Source organism: Anthonomus grandis, chromosome 3 (genome assembly GCF_022605725.1).
Source record: "Anthonomus grandis grandis chromosome 3, icAntGran1.3, whole genome shotgun sequence".
In the NCBI taxonomy this organism is placed as follows: Eukaryota; Metazoa; Arthropoda; class Insecta; order Coleoptera; family Curculionidae; genus Anthonomus; species Anthonomus grandis.
The window spans coordinates 6820957-6842226 of NC_065548.1; the positions used below are offsets into that span (position 1 = coordinate 6820957).

The 21270-nt window shown below is 33.0% G+C and overlaps 2 protein-coding genes across 2 annotated transcripts in view; one reads left to right on the forward strand and one right to left on the reverse strand.

The window, feature by feature from the left end:
• The window catches only part of LOC126733796 (roundabout homolog 2), a 293625-nt gene extending 288813 nt beyond the window's left edge, over window positions 1-4812 (reverse strand). The window contains exon 1 of the mRNA XM_050437204.1: window positions 4344-4812. Within this exon, the coding sequence (XP_050293161.1) occupies window positions 4344-4437 (94 nt within the window). The 5' untranslated portion in view covers window positions 4438-4812. The remainder of the gene's footprint in view (window positions 1-4343) is intronic.
• An 11063-nt stretch (window positions 4813-15875) lies between these two features.
• On the forward strand, window positions 15876-17100 carry LOC126734330 (uncharacterized). Its single transcript, XM_050437904.1, has 2 exons — window positions 15876-16065; window positions 16121-17100. The coding sequence occupies exons 1-2, from the start codon at window positions 15903-15905 to the stop codon at window positions 17011-17013; spliced, it is 1056 nt and encodes a 351-aa protein (XP_050293861.1). The 5' UTR covers window positions 15876-15902; the 3' UTR covers window positions 17014-17100.
• Window positions 17101-21270: the final 4170 nt, after the last annotated feature.

Consider the following 21270-nt stretch of genomic DNA (forward strand, 5'->3'; position numbering starts at 1 on the left):
TCTCAAACTTTAATAAATATATATTCAAAAGCTACAAGTTTAATTTCCCTTTGACAAATCCCACCGGAGTTGATCAGAAATTCTAAACAGTTCTATTAGTATTTCATGGAATAATACATTGATATTAGTCCGATGTATTATAGTGATTAGGGAGTAATTAATTCAAATATTATTTAAGAGGTACTGCGAGAGAATATTCGATAAGAACTTGCAAGCTTAAGATTTTGTAATTTTTTTTCTATATCCTTATTTAATTTCCAAATAGGTATCTAGATCTTCTAGAAATTATAATTTTCTGGCATAATTTGCACAGTTATATATCATTTAATATTAATTCTTTATAATACCACAGGCTGACATGACGAATAAAAATTGAACTTTTCCACCTTTCTTCTACATCATCGTTTAATTTCTAAATTAGGGTCTGGATCGTTTATCCAATTATATATAAAACACATGATACCTCAGGTTTTGCACGCTTTTTCATAAATGTATCGAGCTTTAATACACTGTTGGGCGCCAACAATTAACGTTCAATTCATTTCAACAGTTGAGCCCCAAATTATTAAAAAATTTTAAAAGCTGCATAAAATATAAATTTTTCTATCTTACAAGAGTTCCTATATTTGAATTTTTCTTATTAAAAATCCCTTGAAACTTTTCATATTCCACCGAACTAGAATAAAAATTTTAAGGATTTTGTCCCGATTTAAGTGCAGAAGAAGACTACTATGTCTAATAACTATGAAATTATCGTCATGTTTTGTCCTAAACTATCCACAATTAGATATTAAAAAAAAACATCACTTCAAAGCGTTTTTTTGCTCTTATAATGTGGAATTTTATTATACATAAACCCAAAAGCTACAAGTTCAATTTAGAAAAGAAAATCGAACTTTCTCTTCTTCTATACCATTATTTCATTTCTAAATTATGGTCTGGACCATCTAAAAATTGTATTTTTCTGCTATGGTTTATCCAATTACATATACAACAAATGATACTTTAGAGTGAGATTGCGATATCAGAATAAGAACTTATGTGTCAATTTTTTTCCCATTTTAAGTTTCTCACCCCTAAAACAGGAATAAAATCCCAATTAAACAACTTCGAATGTATATCCATTAATAAATAACTAATAAATTTTTTTTTTCATGCTATTAAATCCTACCTGCAAAGCGAAGAGATTTCTTGTAAAAACAAGTTTATATAACTAATTATGTAGATTTCCTACTACTAATAAGTGTTTATATATATAAAAAGATTTCTCTTGTATCGCTTGTCGTTTTAATCCATAAAAACATATAAAAATGAAAAACTGTGGCAAAATATAAACAATGCTTAATTTCGGTTAAATTACAGCTTTTTCATAAATTTAGCAGGTTTGGAAGAGAACAATTAACATCCTACCTAACCCACTGTTGGGCGCCAAACTATTTAGCAAATATGAAAACTGCATGAAATATAAAGTTTTTTTTAATTTTTTTAGAGTTTCTAAGAATACATTTTTGTGAAAGAAATTACTTTTTTATATTTTCCACTAAATGACATTTAAACATTTTAAAGATTTGTTCTAGATTTATATAGATTAAAGTATTGAAGAGCATTGCGCCTAATAACTATTCACTTATCGTAATTTTTTTTCCTAATCTACCCACAAGTAGGTACTCAAAACATTATTTCAAAGTGTCTTAGTTTTGAGACCAAAACGATTCTAATCGATAAATTGTTAATCTGAAACTTTATAATAAATATGTATTCAAAAGCTACAAGTTCAATTTCTCTTTGACAAATCCCACCGGAGTTGATCAGAAATTCTAAATAGTTCTATTAGTATTTCATGGAATAATACATTGATATTACTCCGATGTATTATAGTGATTAATTAATTCAAATATTATTTAAAAGGTGCTGCGAGAAAATATTCGATAAGAACTTGCAAGCTTAAGATTTTGTAATTTTTTTTCTATATCCTTATTTAATTTCTAAATTAGGGTCTGGATTGTTTATCGCTATTGTATATAAAACACATTATACCTCAATTTTTGCACGCTTTTTCATGAATGTTTCGAGCTTTACTACACTGTTGGGCGCCAACAATTAACGTCTCAACTAAGTCATTTCAACAGTTGGGCCCGAAATTATTAAAAAATTTCAAAAGCTGTATAAAATATAATTTTTTCTATTTTACAAGAGTTTCTATAGTTAAATTTTTTTTATTAAAAATCTATTGAAACATTTCATATGCCACCGAATTAGAATAAAAATTTTAAGGATTTTTCTGGATTTTCACTGGGTCTAATAACTACGCGTCATTTTTTGTCCTAAACTATCCACAATTAGATATTCAAAAAACATTACTTCAAAGCGTCTTTTTGCTCTTATTTATGAGACAAAAATTACTCTAATCGGTCAATTATTAATGTGGAATTTTATTAAACATAAACTCAAAAGCTACAAGTTCAATTTAAACATGAAAATTGAAATTTCCCTTCTTCTATACCATTATTTTATTTCTAAATTATGGTCTGGATCTTCTGGAAATTGTATTTTTCTGGTATGGTTTATCCAATTATATATAAAACATAAAATATGATACTTTAGAGTGAGATTGCCTTATAAGAATAAAATCCCAAGTAAACAACTTAGAATGTATATCCATTAATAAATAACTAATAAAATAAAAAAAATTATTATGCTATTAAATCTTACGTGCAAAGATATTTTTTTTTTTAAAAACAAGTTTATATATCTAATTATGTAGATTTCCTACTACTAATAAGTAATTATATACATAAAAAGATTTCTCTTGTATCGCTTGTCGTTTTAAGCCATAAAAACATATAAAAATGAAAAACTGTGGCAAAATATAAACAATGCTTAATTTCGGTTAAAATACAGCTTTTTCATAAATTTAGCGAGTTTGGATGACAACAATTAACATCCTACCAAGCCTACTGTTGGGCGCCAAACTATTTAACAATTATAAAAACCGCATGAAATATAAAGTTTTTTTTAAAATTAAGTTTCTAAGAATACGTTTTCGAATACATGGCATTGCGCCTAATAACTGTGCACTTATTGTCATTTTTTTCCTAAATTATCCACAAGAGGTACCCAAAACATTATTTTAAAGTATCTTAGTTATGGCTCTTAGGTTTGAGACAAAAACGATTCTAATCGATTAGTTATTAATCTCAAACTTTATTAAATATATATTCAAAACCTACAAGTTCAATTTCCCTTTGACAAATCCCACCGAAGTTGATTAGAATTTCTAAATAGTTCTATTGGTATTTTATGGAATAATACATTGATATTAGTCCGATGTATTATAGTGATTAGGTAATTAACTCAAAAATTATTTAAGAGGTACTGCGAGAAAATATTCGATAAGAGCTTGCAAGCTAAAGATTTTGTCATTTTTTTTCTATATCCTTATTTAATTTCTAAATAAGTATCTGGATCTTCTGGAAATTGTAATTTTCTGGCATAATTTGCACAGTTATATATCAATTAATAACAATTCTTTATAATACCACAGGCTGAGATGACGAATAAAACTTTTCCACCTTTCTTATATATCATCAATTTATTTCTAAATTACAGCATAGATTTTTTAGAAATCGTGTTTTTCTGATATAGTATACCTAATTGCATAGAAAACATATAATTTAAATACTAAGTTCCATAACACCTCAGTAAGATGGCGACATAAGAATGAAAAGTCAGTTTTCAGTTCAAGACTCTCACCCCTAAAACAGTACTAAAAACCCATTTAAACAACTCAGAACGTCCATCCATTGATAAATTATTAATAAAATAAATTATTTTATCATGTCATTAAATTCTACGTGCAACGCGAAGATATTTCTTTTAAAAACAAGTTTCTCTATCTAATTATGTAGATTTCCTAGTAAGTATTTATGTAAAAAGATTTCTCTTGGATGGCTTGCTTTCAGCTAAACTCCGGAAAATATAAAAAATGCCTTACTTAGGTTAGAACACAGTTTTTTCATAAATTTAACGAGTTTGGACGCCAACAATCGACATCAAGTTTTCCCACTGTTGGGCGCCAAGTTATAAGCAATTTTAAAAGCCGCATAAAATGTAAAGGTTTCTATTTTATAAGAGTTATTAAAGTAATTTTTTTTGCTCTATAGACACTTTTTTTCCATAATTCACTGAATTATATTTAAAATTTTAGGGAATTGTCTGCGTTCAGAATTTCATTAAAATCCTGCCAATATCCGGTTCTTGTATTCTTTTTCTTTAAGATTTAATGAATTCTTTTTAAATTAAATTCCCCAATAAATGAAATAAGTAAGTTGAATATTTCTTACCGTAATATGTACCTCCGCATCTCACTCCAAACAAAAATGATAAAAACAGCAAAGTGAGAATCATTTCCCAGTGAGTACAACGTAACCCTGCCATTTCCTTGTATCCCTTAACTTATCCTCCTCCTCACAATAAGTTTCCAATAGCAAAAAAAAGAACACAATTAACAGTCCATCCTCGTCAAAAACCACTTAAAAAGTTAATTTCTCCCAAAACATCTTAAAAAAAGCACTTAATCGCGATAGTTAAAAACCACGAAACTACCATTTAACACTCCTCATAATTTCGATACATCAAAGGACCCGATATAAGTAATGTTTTTTTCAATTTTTTTTTTAAATGTGTATTAAACACAAGAAAACAAAGAACGCGAGTGTGTCGGTTGGTTTATATTACGTGAGCGAAAAAAGCGACGCGAATCGAATGCGCGTCGATACTCCCTGCCCGGAACGACGTTTCGTACGAAACTGACTCCCGAAAGCGCATCGACGTGCTCGAAAGTCCCCCCTGTTTAGCCGAAGAAGTCGAAGCTGTTGCGGCGCCATCAGAGTCGCTGGTTTAGTATGTCGATAGGTGGGTCGGAAAAGGGATATTTTCTATCCCATCGTATCTATATTTGCTTTATAACCTTGTCTAATATATCTATGTTAATTCAATGCAATATTTTTCGAGATACTAGAACCTTAACCAAAGAATTTGTGCTAGAGTAGTTTGTTATGTCGGTGCTAGATGGATTTGAAAAGGGCTATTATTCGGCCCGTCATATTTATACAGGGTGTTTCTTAAAGACAGTGATTCCTGGACCCATTTTAAGAAAAAAAAGTTCGTATGAACATATGTCTTACACGTCTTAACTTTTGAGATCCAGGATGTTAAAGTTTTCAAAAAAAAATCAGTTTTTTTAATAATAACTTAAACAATATTGTAGAAGTTTTTATGAAATTTAGTACATGTATTCTATGTATCAAAACGCATTTTTTGATGTACAAAAAAAATATTTTCTCTGCCAGTGGTGTCCCTACAGGTCTTCTATTAAATATTTTTAGTGAAAAAAATACTACGCCACTGCCTTTTCTTAAAAAAAAATTATTTCTAAAATCCCCAATCACTTTTTGGCAAATTTGATCTCTTGGTTTTTTTTTGTTTGACAATTGGTTTTCGGTTAAAAAAATAAAAACAATTTCGTCCTACAAACGTCCCTAAAAATCTGGTGTGAAAATGTGTTCGTCGATTGCAAGCAAATCAAGGGATCAGATTTATTACAAGAAGTATGAAAAGTTAAAAAATTTAAATAATTTAAGGAATACTCATGTTTTTAACGCATTTAAAAAGTAAACGGAAGTAAAAAAGTGCCGTAACGCGTCTTTATTTAACGCAAATAAAGTCGCGGGGTCGCCTATGCATGGTTCTATACCAACGGATTGTTCTCATCAAGTAGATCACGAAAATAACGGGTTATAAGGGAATCCGAGCAGAACTAAGAAATCGAGTATTTTTTCGACCTCGTTTTTGAGGCCAAAAATGGGCATCAAAAATGCCATATTTCGGCTATATGCCGAAACTAAGACAAAACCGTTGGAATTTTTCCGATAGCTCCTATAGAAGCCGAGATATCAGCCTTCAAAGTTTGGGTTTTTTCGTTTTTCGGGTGTCCCCCCCCGTATCGATTTTTTTCAGAAATTTTTTTTTTCGAATTCGAACTAATTATACCAGCGGATTATTCTCATCAAGTAGATCACGAAAATACCGGGTTATAACAGGATTCGATCAGAAATAAGGGAATGAGAGCACTTTGAAAATTCGGAAATTGTCACTTTTTGACCTCGTTTTTGAGGCCAAAAATGGGCATCAAAAATGCCATATCTCGGCTATCATTAAACCTACGACCTTGCATATGATCTCGTTGAATTCAAAATGCCGAAACTAAGACAAAACCGTTGGAATTTTCCCGATAGCTCCTATAGAAGCCGAGATATCAGCCTTCAAAATTTAGGTTTTTTCGTTTTTCGGGTATACCCCCCGTATCGATTTTTTTCAGAAATTTTTTTTTTTTCGAATTCGAACTAACTATACCAGCGGATTGTTCTCATCAAGTAGATCACGAAAATACCGGGTTATAAGGGAATCCGAGCAGAACTAAGAAATCGAGTATTTTTTCGACCTCGTTTTTGAGGCCAAAAATGGGCATCAAAAATGCCATATCTCGGCTAATATAGAAGCTACGACCTTGCGGATGGTCTCGTTAAATTCAAAATGCCAAAACTAAGATAAAACCGTTGGAATTTTCTCGATAGCTCCCATGGAAGCCGAGAAATCGGCCTTCAAAGTTTGGGTTTTTTCATTTTTCGGGTATACCCCCCCGTTTGGATTTTTTTCAGAAAAAATTATTTTTTTTGAATTTGAACTAACTATACCAGCGGATTGTTCTCATCAAGTAGATCACGAAAATACTAGGTTATACGGGAATCTGAGCAGAACTAAGAAATGGAGTGTTTTTTCGACCCCGTTTTTGAGGCCAAAAATGGGCATCAAAAATGCCATATCTCGGCTATCATAAAAGCTACGACCTTGCGAATAGTCTCGTTAAATTGAAAATGCCGAAACTAAGACAAAATTGTTGGAATTTTTCCGATAGCTCCTATAGAAGCCGAGAAATCGCCCTTCAAAGTTTGGGTTTTTTCATTTTTCGGGTATACCCCCCCCCGTATCGATTTTTTTCAGAAAATTTTTTTTTTCGAATTCGAACTAACTATACCAGCGGATTGTTCTCATCGAGTAGATCACGAAAATACCGGGTTATAAGGAAATCCGTGCAGAACTAAGAAATCGAGTATTTTTTCGACCTCGTTTTTGAGGCCAAAAATGGGCATCAAAAATGCCATATCTCGGCTAATATAGAAGCTACGACCTTGCGGATGGTCTCGTTAAATTCAAAATGCCAAAACTAAGATAAAACCGTTGGAATTTTCTCGATAGCTCTCATGAAAGCCGAGAAATCGGCCTTCAAAGTTTGGGTTTTTTCATTTTTCGGGTATACCCCCCCCCGTATCGATTTTTTTCAGAAAATTTTTTTTTTCAAATTCGAACTAACTATACCAGCGGATTGTTCTCATCGAGTAGATCACGAAAATACCGGGTTATAACAGGATTCGATCAGAAATAAGGGAATGAGAGCACTTTGAAAATTCGGAAATTGTCACTTATTGACCTCGTTTTTGAGGCCAAAAATGGGCATCAAAAATGCCATATCTCGACTATCATTAAAGCTACGACCTTGCATATGATCTCGTTAAATTCAAAATGCCGAAACTAAGACAAAACCGTTGGAATTTTCCCTATAGCTCCTATAGAAGCCGAGATATCAGCCTTCAAAGTTTGGGTTTTTTCGTTTTTCGGGTATTTTTTTCAGAATTTTTTTTTTTCGAATTCGAACTAACTATACCAGCAGATTGTTCTCATCAAGTAGATCACGAAAATACCGGGTTATAAGGGAATCCGAGCAGAACTAAGAAATCGAGTATTTTTTCGACCTTCTTTTTGAGGCCAAAAATGGGCATCAAAAATGCCATATCTCGGCTATCGTAAAAGCTACGACCTTGCGAATGGTCTCGTTGAATTCAGAACGACGAAACTAAGACAAAACCGTTGGAATTTTTCCGATAGCTCCCACAGAAGCCGAGATATCAGCCTTCAAAGTTTGAGTTTTTTCGTTTTTCGGGTATACCCCCCGTATCGATTTTTTTCAGAATTTTTTTTTTTTTCGAATTCGAACTAATTATACCAGCGGATTGTTCTCATCAAGTAGATCACGAAAATACCAGGTTATAAGGAAATCCGAGCAGAACTACGAAATCGAGTATTTTTTCGACCTCTTTTTTTTTTACTAAAAATATTTAATTTCAGTATTTTTTTACTGATTTTTTTTTAAACTTTAACACCCTGTATCTCAAAAGTTAAGACGTTTAGGACAAATGTTCATAAAAACTTTTTTTCTTAAAAAAGTTTTTCCGAAAAATCGATTAAGAAAAATCCGAGAATCACCTCCTTAAATATTAGCACGTCTTTAAGGAACACCCTGTAGATGGACCTGCTTAAAATCTAAAAATATATGCGTTCCTATGTTATTTCATATGAAACACCTTATATATTTTTAAACACTTTGGACATGTCTACGACGTTTGATGGGTCAGATGGTAGTTTGAATAAGTAGTTACCGAGATACAAGAAGTTGAACCTTATCCTAAAAGTTGCTAATAATTTCGTTATTTTCTATAGGACAATCCAATTTTATTTTCGAACTCTATGCATAATTTTAAAAAGTATGATGGGTCACATGATATAGTTTGGTGCACTATTTACTAAGGTATAAGCAAGGCGTTTGACAAGATTTTTCATACAAACAAACTGACAAAATTCGAAAATATTATCCTGATGTTACAGATTTAAGCTAATATATGATGTTATACGTACTTATGCAGTAACTTAGCAACATATTAAATATGAAATGTTGTAAAACGACACACAACCTCAAGTCAATCCTAGTAACTTACACTATTTTTATTATTATATTTGGATAACTGCAAACTCTTTGCAAAAAGTCTAAATTAGAATGAGTGAAAGTTGGCAGCCTTAATCATCCTTACTAAGGAAGAATTCTGATAATAGTTAGTTTTTTATCAAGGAATATAGAACAACTGACGGTTTTTATGTTGGCAAACAGGTGCACTAAAGCAAACCTTACTGAGTAGATCTGGATAATTAGAGAGATTGAATACAAAGTTAAAATACTCCAATTTTAAGATTTTAAAAAGTGAACGAGCATCAGAGTAATTCTCAATTAGAAAGTGAATCATGTAACAAATTTTAAAAGATTTTTTAAGCCGACTTGTGGTTGGTGTAACTTTTCCTGTATCTAGGGCCAGAGGCGTCAATATTGGGTCAACTGTTTAAAATAAAAGACGTTTATAAAAAATACGTATTTTAGGTTCTTTATACAGGGTGGTTTATCAAAAACAGTCCAGCAAGGTTTGGGGCCTTTTTTCAAAAAACAACAAGTCAACCCCTTGGCGGGGGTTGCAAGCATCTTAAAATCTTAAATAAGAGTGAGGGTCAAGATTATTTTAAAGGTCTTTTTATTCTAGTTAGAACTGCCAAATTTGAAATTGTTAACTTGAGTTTTCGCAGTATGACAGCTTGTCGAGGATTTTGAAACAATACCATTGCTTAATACTTTTAGCGCTAGTTTTCGGAGGTTCTTGATTTACCAAACAAAAACGCTCGCACCCGTCGATTTTTGATTTTAGAAAAACGATTTTTTGTTTAAATTTTTACCCCAGAACTTCAACTTATTTTTTAAATGGCAAGGGGTCTGTGGTAATACATCTTTTGAAAGGGCATTCAATTTCATTTACAATAGCGCTCTGTTTTTTAAATTTGAGCTGCGGATTCCAGAGAAACCTAATTTAATTTTATTGATTAGTACTTACGCATTATTTTATTAAATGTTGAAAATGTCTTCCGTTTACCTCCATACAATAGTACAGTAACTGTTCCAAGTGTTCCCGGACATTTTAAAGAATACCGGCTGTTATTTGTGAATGATGCTGCTCCGTTACTCGATTCAGGTTGGGTGGCATACATTTTCGATTTAAGATGTCCCCACAAAAAGAAATTAAGAGGAGATAAATCGGGTGATCTCGCGGGCCATTCGATAGCACTCCTTCTCCCAAGCCATCTATCAGGAGACGTTTCATCCAGAAACTGCCGTACTGGTAATGCATAATGGGGAGGAGCCCCGTCTTGCTGAAATATCGCATTTTCTTTATGGTAGTTCATTTTCCATAATTTCAATCAATGCTGGGTTAACGGCATTCGCCAAAAGGTCTAAGTACGTATCTCCATTTAAATTTCCCGGTAAGAAAAATGGTCCAATTATGTGATCACCAAAAATACCAACCCAAACGTTTAATTTTTGAGGGTGTTGAGTATGAACTTCATGGTAGATTCTTGGATTCGTGTCGGGCCAGTACCGACAATTATGAAAATTAACAGTACCATTGAGAAAAACTGAACATTCGTCTGAGAAGCAAACATTTAAAAGATAGTTAAGATTATTTGAAATTAGTTCCGACATTATTTCACTAAAAAGCAAACGGCGGTCGTTATCATATTCATTTAATTCTTGAAGAAGTTGAATTTTATATGGGTCAATTTAGTATGTTTTAGAATTATTCTCTGTACAGTGGTTCACGAGACTCTCGGTACATAAAGTTTCCTGGTACTTTATGTAGGGTTCATACTAACTTCACCGAGAACCCCGACTTCTACTGCCTCATTTCTCCCTGGATTTTCAATATTCCGTTTTTTATTTGCCCCCGAACCAGTTTCCCGAAATTTTGCCACTAACTCTAGGATGTAACCATGATGTACGTGTTTATCTGCATGTCTCTCATTAAACAAAGTTTGCGTTTGTAAAATATAATTCAATAATTTCAACTCTCTCTGCAATAGAATAAACCATTTTTATGAAATCGAAAGAAAAGCACAAAAATAACTAATTCGCATCAACTTTTCAATAACTAATTCAGCAACAACAAAGTCGGATTGTTGACCGATTTTTGATAGTTTAAAAACATTTTTTTATTTACACATCTAAAATATCCAGTAAAATGTTTAGAATTCCATTGCTTGGCGATGCGTAGCTCAAATTTAAAAAACAAAGGGCTATTGTAAAGAAAATTGAATGCCCTTTCAAAAGATATATCACAATACCTTCCTATTGAAAAAATAAGGGTGAATGTCGCCCCCGCTAAGGGGTTAAAAATTTAAACAAAAAATCGTTTTTCTAAAATCAAAAGTCGACGGGGGCGAGCGATTATTAGAAAATTAATTTTTACGATATATGTATATAAAAAAAATGAAAAGTAAAAAAAAGAAATGGGTACATGAAATTTCTCGTGAACGATTAAGCTACGGAGAATTTTATCATTTGTTTTCCGAATTAACCCTATATCCTGACAAATATCGAGAATAATTCCGAATGTCTTTGGAAACATTCATACTTATTGAAAATAGTATAACATCATTAGTGGAAAAAGTGACAACAAACTGGAGGGTTCCAGAATCGACCAAAAATCGACGGGTTCGAGCATTTTTTTATTTGTTTTTAAAAGGGCTCCAAACCTTGCTGGACTGTTTTCTATGGGCCACCCTGTATATTTATCCTTAAACCGCAAAAATCTGTCTCACCTAACTCAGTGATGATCAATCAACTCTTGACTAATTCAATTTGAGCCTGTTGTATGGTATTCAAATGACCACCCCTCATAATATTCACATTATTCTATTTATGATATGCGATTATTAGCACACAAAGAAACATACAAGTGTGTTTATTACAAACACGAAAGGTACTCACTTACATTCCACTCAATTAGGCTCAATTGTTATTTTAATTGGTATGGTTTGTTTATGGACCTAACTGTACATTTGTTTTTATTTACAGGGTGTTTTATTTAAACTCCTTAACGCCCACAGAAGAAATGAATGATTAATTCCACTTCAGTGGTAAAACCACAATAACAATTTATTATAACGATAAAAAGGCACTTAAGCAAGTCCGCATTCGGCCTTATCCGCTCTTCATCTCCGGTTCAATTATGATTTTTAATAAACAAACGATCGAGTGTTCCCCTCCTAATAAAAAATCGTTTGTTTCACTGATTTTCCATCGTGCCCATAATGGAATACAAATAACGTTTCTGTCTGCCGGTTTGCACCCAGCTGGATTCGAACCATATTTGGTGCAGAACGGGGGAATAAGAAAAAAAAATCGTCTCGACCGTTTTAATGCATTTTAAATTAGATTTATAAAATCGTGATGATGTAACGTTGAGATTTTCAGATTTGAGTCGCGGACCGCCGATTTAAAATTGTCCAAGTAGGGCAGGTTGTTCGGACCCGATGGACAGTCCAGTGGAAATAATTGGATTTATTTATGGCGTTTTTGGTAATGGGACCTTGTGTATGGCAAAGAAATTTAATTTTTAGGTATTTTTTGGTCTTTGTTGTATCATTAGGAAGTGATTTGAGTGCCAAAAGAAGAACCTTTTTATTTTTTTTCCATATGTCATCTGTAAATTACAGACTGGATCTATTGGAAATTGTATTTTTTTTGGCAATGTTAAAGGAAACTGTATTTGTTGGCCCCCATAATATGTTCGAAGTATTCCAGTTCGTTCCACTATGTCGGAGGTTGTATGTAGAAGCAGCAAGACATCAGAATTCCGTACTCTATCAGTCCAGGAAATCTTGAATATATAACAATTAACCCACATTTCAAAGGCCCAATCAATCTTTTTGCAATACCGATCCAACAGTATCCATAAAGTAAGATAAGAAATATGTAGCATTTTGTAGCATATGTAGCTACGCTAGTTTTTTATGTCGGATCTATATTTCCTGTCCAATATCCCATAGTGATCAATTCTTTCTATTATTTCTAAACCAGTTGTATGTATTGACTACGAATTTGAGGTGAACGTTTTAACTTTTCTTGCCGAATGTGACAATTTTATTTGTATTGCAAATTTTAATATTGATACTTCTCAGCCATTTTGCAGTCTTATAGCTTAAAACAAATGGTTGATAAAGTCTAGCAAGTAACATACTTCTACACTTGACTAGACTGCAAAAGTAGATGCATTCGCAAACTTTTTTTATATATTCACGCACCCAAAAAATCTGCACCCATTAGTAAAAAAATAAGTAAAGGTTTAACTAAATGTAAAAAAGTAAATCTGTTTAAGACTGGGAAGCTTATGAACAGCTAAGAAATTATGTTACTGCATCAACTAGGAAAGAATAGAAGGGGTATCTTGAAGGTCAAATTCGATTGAATGGGTTTAGAGAAAACTGAAAGCTTATGAGAGATCTAAACGTTTATGTAATAATATTATTCTTAATGGTTTTTGATCTGCAGAGGATATGTAAGCATTTCTCAAGTTGCTCCAGACTCAGACTTGTTAAATTTTTGCTCCAATAAGAGCGTCACTACATTTAATTTTAGATTTGCTTTTCTAGTAATAAAATCCAAGTCTATTGGATATGACGATATTGGAATTGACATGCTTGCATGTGTCATTCTCCGGTAATAACACACCTGGTAAATTGTTCTATAGAAACATCATGTTTCCCTGCAAAAAAATGCTCCCATGTGACCCTTTGCCGAAGATAAATAACCGACTTGAGCTAAAAGACTTACGATCAGTTTGTTGAGTATTTTAGAACGAATCCTCAATAATCAAACAAGAGATAATTTATTGCCGACAATACAGTCCGGATTTTGACCAGGATATAGTAGTTCAATGGCAGGTTGATATATTTTATTCCATAGAAAATGGCGAATTGACTAGTATTTCAATTCTCCTTGACTACTCAAAAGCATTTTTTGATAAAGTAAATCACACGCTTCTTATAGTAATTTTAAGATATTTGGTCATAAAAAGTTTAAGTTAATGGCAAATTTTCGGATTCTAAGCAACTCTCTTTTGAGTTCTTCCAGGAACCAATTTTGAGGACTTTAATTTTCACACTGTACACATTTCCGATCGCAAAACATATACAATTTTCCCAAATATACTTGTATTTAGATGATATGCTGCTTTACAAGTCTTCAAAGCTAGACTACCTGTAGGTTAACTAAACCAAGATCTAGATACTCTTCTCTCAGTATCTCAGAAGCATTGCTTAGATCTCAATCCTTCTAAGTCCCAGGTGTTGCAATTAATACAACTCGGTTATAAAATTTGAATTTGGTTGACATTTATTTATCTTTAAATAATGATAGACTTGCTATTACGGATTCGACAAATAACTTGGATAATTATTTAAAACTTAAAGAAGTTATTCGTCCAGTTCTTTGCCTGTACCGCTCCTCTAATTTTCTCTATCCCCAGGTTTTTGACTCGATGTCTGATGCCATCTTTCGAGAGCTACATAGATCACTAATATTTTTGATTTCTCTCCACATTTATTTGTGACGAAAATGGCTCTACGATTCTCAATTAAGCATCTTGACTATTAGCCAGCTTCCGAACTATTCAATGGAGAATAACAGTCCTTTCTTCAATAATTTTTTCCCAGTCTATTGAAGCTTCCTCCATTGATTGCATGGACCAAGTTCCGACTAAGACCCACTTCACGTCAGTGCATGATGTATGTTTCTTTAGCTCTGCTGCATAAAAAACTGCTATTATGTGGGTACAAACTTCTCCAAGACTTGCTATGCATATACGTAGGGCTGTACATATATAAATTTACTTTGATGGTTTTTTTAAATTAAGCAGATTTTTAATTTGGGTTCCTGAGCTTTCAGGGAATGCTGGACCTAAAACAAATGAAATTAATTGTTAAGCCTATAGGCAAAAAGAAACTAAGCAATTACGTTAATTATATATTTAATTAACATTTAAACTAATGACTTTTATTATAAGTTACTAGCACTCTAAACACCATAGTCAAAAGCCTCTTCAGTCCATGCATATAAGCATCTTCAAGACAACTTTTAAGTCAGTCAAATAGTCACTCTCTAAGACTATTTTAACACGGAAGATAGCAGTCTTAGAGGTAAAAACAAACTGATTTATGTTTGAAAATGTTTTTGAACACTTTAATAGGACTTTAAATTAAACAATAAACGCAAAAACATATAAGCTCGACTCCGAAAAATATACTGAAACATGGAGACTGAATAGAAGGAGGTACACTTCTGACCAGCAGCGCCGATGTGGCAGCTTTCTGAAACTATTTTTCGTTCATTTTGGGTCCACACGATTAGCATACAGATCAGTCTCCTTACCTCTAGTCCAACACCACCGAAATAAAGATATACAGGGTGACTCAAAAGTAAGCAGCATCCTTTCAGGGGCGTAATCCTTGTATGAAAATAAGGCAAAAAGTTCATATTAATATGGGTTCGAAATTGCTTCCTAAGGGAGCTACGCCCCTTTGAATAGGACCCCTTGAAGACATTTTTTTCTCTATAACTTTAAAACCGTTTAGAATTAAATTTTGAAAATTGGTGTACTGCCTAAACATTTCGTTGTGAATAAGATTCTAAATTCAAATTTTTTAAATTTCATTCAGGTGCGTCACATGCGGGGGTTGGTAAGGCTAAAACATCCCTTTTTCTTTTACTCTTTAGGTTATTGTGATTTTGTTTGAAAATTATAAAATTTTAGAGTCTTATACGTAAAAAAGGTACTCTTAGTTCAATTCGATAGAGCGTACCATTTACGAGAAAATCGACTTTGAACATTTTCTGATTGCGTATGTTTAATACATAATAAAATTACTGGATACGCATTTAAAAAGAAATTGGCGGATGTTTTTTGGTTTTTGGCATTTAAATGACTGATAAATGTCATTGTAAAATACAATTTACTTTGTCAAAGTAAAATTAGTTTCATAGAGTGTTTTACAAATTACTATTTATTATTAATAAAAAGGGCATTGCCTTTGTTGAGTTTGGTACTTTGTGATTCTAAGTTTAAAAAGCAAACATGGATTTTACGTATCAAGAACAAGCTGATATTCACATTATGTTTGGAAGAGCATTTGGTAATTGTGTTGAAGCAAGACGATTGTATCATGAGGCATTTCCTAATCGACGAGTGCCACACCGTACGGTTTTCGCAAGAGTAGATCGTAATTTAAGGGAAACAGGTAAATTCAAAAATGTGAGTAATATCGCATAATATCTACTTAAATTTTGCTTAAGGAACATTTCAAAGACAGGAAGTTGTTGGGCGACCAAGAAATGCCAGAACCCTAGCATTAGAAGAACGCGTGCTAGATCGTATTGAAGAAGATCCATCTTTGAGCACTCGCATCATCGCAAATCAAGAAGGGTCCTCTCAGTCAACCGTATGGAGAATTTTGCACGATATGTTACTCTACCCTTATCATATTCAACGGGTTCAGGCTTTGGAAGAGCGAGATTTCCTTCCTCGTGTACACTCCTTTAATTGGCTAGAAGAAAACCGCGTTGCTTTTGAAATTTTATTTACTGACGAGGCCGGCTTCACACGAAACGGAATTTTCAATTTCCACAACAACCACCTATGGACGGATGAGAATCCCCATGCTACGGTACAGAAGGCACATCAGCAGCAGTTTAGTTTAAATGTGTGGACGGGAATAATCGATGGGCATTTAAAAGGACCTGTATTTATGCCGCAACGGCTTAATGGACAAATTTACACAATATTTTTACAGAATGAATTACCACAAATATTAGAAAATCTACCACTTCAATTACGAGCACAAATGTGGTTTATGCACGATGGTGCTCCCCCACATTTTAGCATTCTCGCTAGAGAACATTTAAATCATGCCTATCAAAACCGCTGGATAGACCGTGGAGGTCCAGTGGCATGGCCACCACGGTCTCCTGACCTAAACCCCCTTGATTTTTATTTATGGGGATACCTAAAACAACTAGTTTATTCCCGCCCTATACCCAATATTGATGTTCTCAGGCAAAGGATAAAGGAAGGATTTCAGACAATTAAAAACAATCCAAGAATTCTACCACGTGTGCACCATAATCTAATAAAAAGATTAAGAGCTTGCCGTGACGCGAATGGTAATAATTTTGAACACTTTCTATAAATTGTTAATTAAAATGTGAGTAAAAAGTGTCTTTTTTGTCGATCGTAATGCGAATTAATTTTCATCAATAAACATACGCAATCAGAACATTTTCAAAGTCGCTTTTCTCGTAAATAGTACGCTCTATCGAATTGAACTAAGAGTACCTTTTTTACGTATAAGACTCTAAAATTTTATAATTTTCAAACAAAATCACAATAACCTAAGGAGTAAAAGAAAAAGAGATGTTTTTACCCTTACCAACCCCCGCATGTGACGCACCTGAATAAAATTTAAAAAATTTGAATTTAGAATCTCATTCACAACGAAATGTTTTTGCAGTACACCAATTTTCAAAATTTAATTCTAAAGGGTTTTAAAGTTATAAAGAAAAAATTGTCTTCAAGGGGTCCTATTCAAAGGGGCAGGAAGCAATTTCGGACCCATATTAATACGAACTTTTTGCCTTATTTTCATACAAGGATTACGCCCCTGAAAGGATGCCGCTTACTTTTGAATCACCCTGTAGATCTTTATTTCGATGGTGTTGTCTAGTCTCCTTGGGGATCATTTGGGAATTTGAGCTTGTTTTTCATTTCAATCTATGCTGGAAGTGTGGGTTGGGATTGCTGGATGGTACTATGAATAACTCTTTTTCTTCTTTTTCAATATCAGGAGTAATGGTTTAAATAATTTTCAGCAATTCCAGATTTCTGGTAAGGAATTGTGATTTTTTGTATTACTATTATCTTTGTTAATTGTCAACTTCAGTTAGTTTCAATGAGAAAATATCACCTTTCAATTATTTAATTTTTAAATCTGGCCTCTTATTTTTCTTTCCACAATCAAAAAATTGTTTAACTGTAAGTATTTTTCATGTAAAAGTATGTATATTTCAAATGGTTCTAATAAACATGGAGAAAGACATGGAGAGAGATATGCAATGTAAATTTTATTAAGACTTTTAACTATAGAAGTTATTCAGATAGTTTAATTCTACCCTCCATTTTAATTCTATTAATTTAAATACTTTATTTTGTTTTGTGAATAGATATATTGTTTCTTTAGATATTACACTGTCTAAACATTGTTAGATTAATTCTTGCTTATTAAAATAAATAAAATTAAATAAAAAATATACTAAAGAAAAACATTATTTTATTTGCAATTGGTGATATGTAGTACACTATTGTTAGTTGATTTTTGCAGTAAATCAACTCATTTAGGTAGGTAAAATAAAACTGAAGAGTTCTCTTTTTATTCTAATCAATATTTGATGCTAACAAAATAACACCTAATTAAAAAGGACTTAAGTAAATAACAAAATTAAGAAATTAAATGAAATTTGATTTCCCGCCTTTTTTGGCCATGCTTTCCTACCCATTTTGATTGGTCCAATTAGACACCTCAAATTGTCAAGTTAGTTACAACAGTATCCGTTGCCAAGAGAGAGGACGCTAGCTGATCTGTCAGATGAATTTCTATCAGTTTATATGCAACCACCACTTTTCTATACTTTGGTGTTTTGTGGTTAATATTCGACAAAATTCTTGACTCTGCTGATTTCTGTTGAATTAAATACGAAAGATGCAATATGCCAATGCAAAAATAAAATATTACTTTCGCCACAGCATATCGTAACGAAACCAGAGGCATTCGAACTTTTTATCCACATATAATGCGTAAAATTTATCGCTGAATATTTGTCACTAAATTATCTTTTAAAGGTACCAAGGAGATAAGTCTCAGCCGCCTCGGATTCTGGTTTGCCCACTCTTCGGGCACATAATCTACCCACCGAGACCGTTGAATACATTAAACTTTCAGTCGAGTCGGGTGGGGCGACGTAGTACCTTAGGTGGAACCGGGTTCGAGTACCAACTTAACCCGCTTTAGGCATATCTTATATACTGACGGTCGAACATCGGCCTTATAGCTTACAATAATCTATTATGTATGTACCCTAATAGTACATTCTATGAATGTGCATGCAGACCTGGTACAAAATGCAAGACAAGAAGATTTTGATGGAATTAGTGGGAATTTTGCCAGATGGTCGACTCACCCGCCTTTATTCCCTATAAATTCTAACTCCTGAGCGCCTAGAAAAGGCAAAATTGAATAATTCCGTGTAGTCTTTTGCCTTTTCTAAGCATCATCTTAAAACATCCCGACAAGCCCGTTTATATCGCATTACGTCGTGTTTTCCTTTTGAATAAAACATCTCCCGGCTCATATATAGGCAGAACAAAAATAACGACAAAAAACAGGCCATATCTCGAAAAAGATGTTTACTAAGACTGGATTATATACATATGTATGATCCTGCAGGAAGATGAAGGGTCCCGACGTATTTTAGTTTAACTCAAGGAAAATGCGATCTCGGAGACGACGTCCCGCGGGAATCCATTTAAATGAATTGACTTTTCCCTTGTGGAGTTGGTGGATGTGTGCCGACTAATAGACCCGACCTCACTTGTGTGACGTAATCGAGTTTCGGCTGTCTGGCTTTTCAAATTTGAATTTATTACCCCACTGAGGTTAAGTAACTGACAATTAGTTGTAAATTGTATTTTAGTTTCAACTTATTGGAACTTGTGTCTAAAGGATGCGTTATGGAGTTGGGGATGGATATGTCTAGTCACTCTAGCAAAATGCAAATTTTGAGAAAATTAGGTCTCCTGGTATTTGAGAAAGTTACAAAAAACTTATATGTTTCACAAATGACAGTTTTGACGTTGACAATGAATAATATCTGTAAATCCTGTATACATTATTTTCGTGAGATAGCGAAAAGGTTGAAATAAACCAAGGCTACGTATTTGAGAAATGAATAAAATTTGCCGCTTTATTCTAGCAGATTTCAAGATCAAATATTGAGCAGATTTAGTTTTTAATGAAATTCTTGATCATCAATTGTAAAACCTATAGTAAATGTGCAAAATTGACGCCGAAGCTTGAGCTCCAGATGAGACATCCAAGTGGGATGTAATATTAGGAGAGCTACTGAACCCTCCGACTAACGGTCTTCCTGTAAGGCTAGAAATTTGTGGAGTGATGAGTCATAGTACACCAAAGCCAATAACAATGACCTGGCAGGCATCAGCCCTGCACGCCATTAGCCCTTTTATTTTTTAAAATGTAAAATAAATAAGATAAAAAAACTTACTTCTGTAAGCTTCAAAATTTAATACAATTTAGTTTGTTTATTGATAATTATGGAAAAAAATTGACAGGCGATTTTAGTAAGCAAAAGTATCTACCAGGTGAATTGAAAGGTGCATAGTTTAGGGGGTGAAATAAACTTTCTCCTGTAAAGTTGAAATTTAAGTATGTGTTTGAGTAAGTCTTTTCAAATAAATGTGTACAATGACAGGCTGTTCTGAACAGCATAAGACCTTGACAGGCGAGGGGAAAGATGCTGAGAGCGTGCGAGTAAGAGGCGTAACGTGAATGCATATAGTGTGAATGTCGTTAAATAAAATTAAAAATTATAGATGCAATATTTTTTATTAATTGTTTTGTAATCTACATTATTTTTTACATTAATTATCATCATCGTCTGATACTTCTTCACTACTACTTCTTCCATCATAATCCGACTCTTCAATATCGTTTTCCTCCTCTGAAAAGAAAAAAAAAATTTTAATTAATTAATAATGTTATTAAGAATTGAATATCGCGCTCAATTACGTAAGACTGTACATTGAATCTTATTAAATCAAATAACTGTGTGTTACCTGAAATGTAATCTTCAGTATCAGTTGACTGTGCTTCGGCAGTATCAACATTAGTAGAGTTTTGTAAAAGTATGTCGTATACAGGCGCAGGAACCGTATCTCCCTCAAACTAGTTGAAATCGTAGTGACCATCGATTAAGTTCCAACCATTATTTTCAGGGGTAAGAAACGTTGGTTCCTTTAAATGACTATTCCGCCAGATATTTGAAATATATGCAGCTCTTAACAATTGTTGTTGCAGTTCGCGTTGGCACGGAGGTAGATTTGATGAATCATAACTTATTATTTTTTGCATAAATATGTTAATATTTTTCGTATCATATGTGGCAATTAACTTCTCATAACGTGCGTTATCCAATCTTTGACATTTTGATCCGTACATTTGGCACACAAATTTTTCAAGTATTGGAAAAATATTTTCTTTCTTCTCTATTATTTCTACACTTCCTAACGCTGCAAATGCCTTTTGATACTGATGAGATTTTTCTAATATTTTAAAAGGTATTTTTTTTCCTCTTCTTAAAAACGACGGGTTTAA

Bases quoted from the DNA above. Each gene is read 5' to 3' on its own strand.
- LOC126734330 (XM_050437904.1), top strand. From the start codon at position 15,903: ATGGATTTTACGTATCAAGAACAAGCTGATATTCACATTATGTTTGGA. The intron at 16,066-16,120 runs GTAAATTCAAAA...ATTTTGCTTAAG, and splicing joins TCGTAATTTAAGGGAAACAG to GAACATTTCAAAGACAGGAA.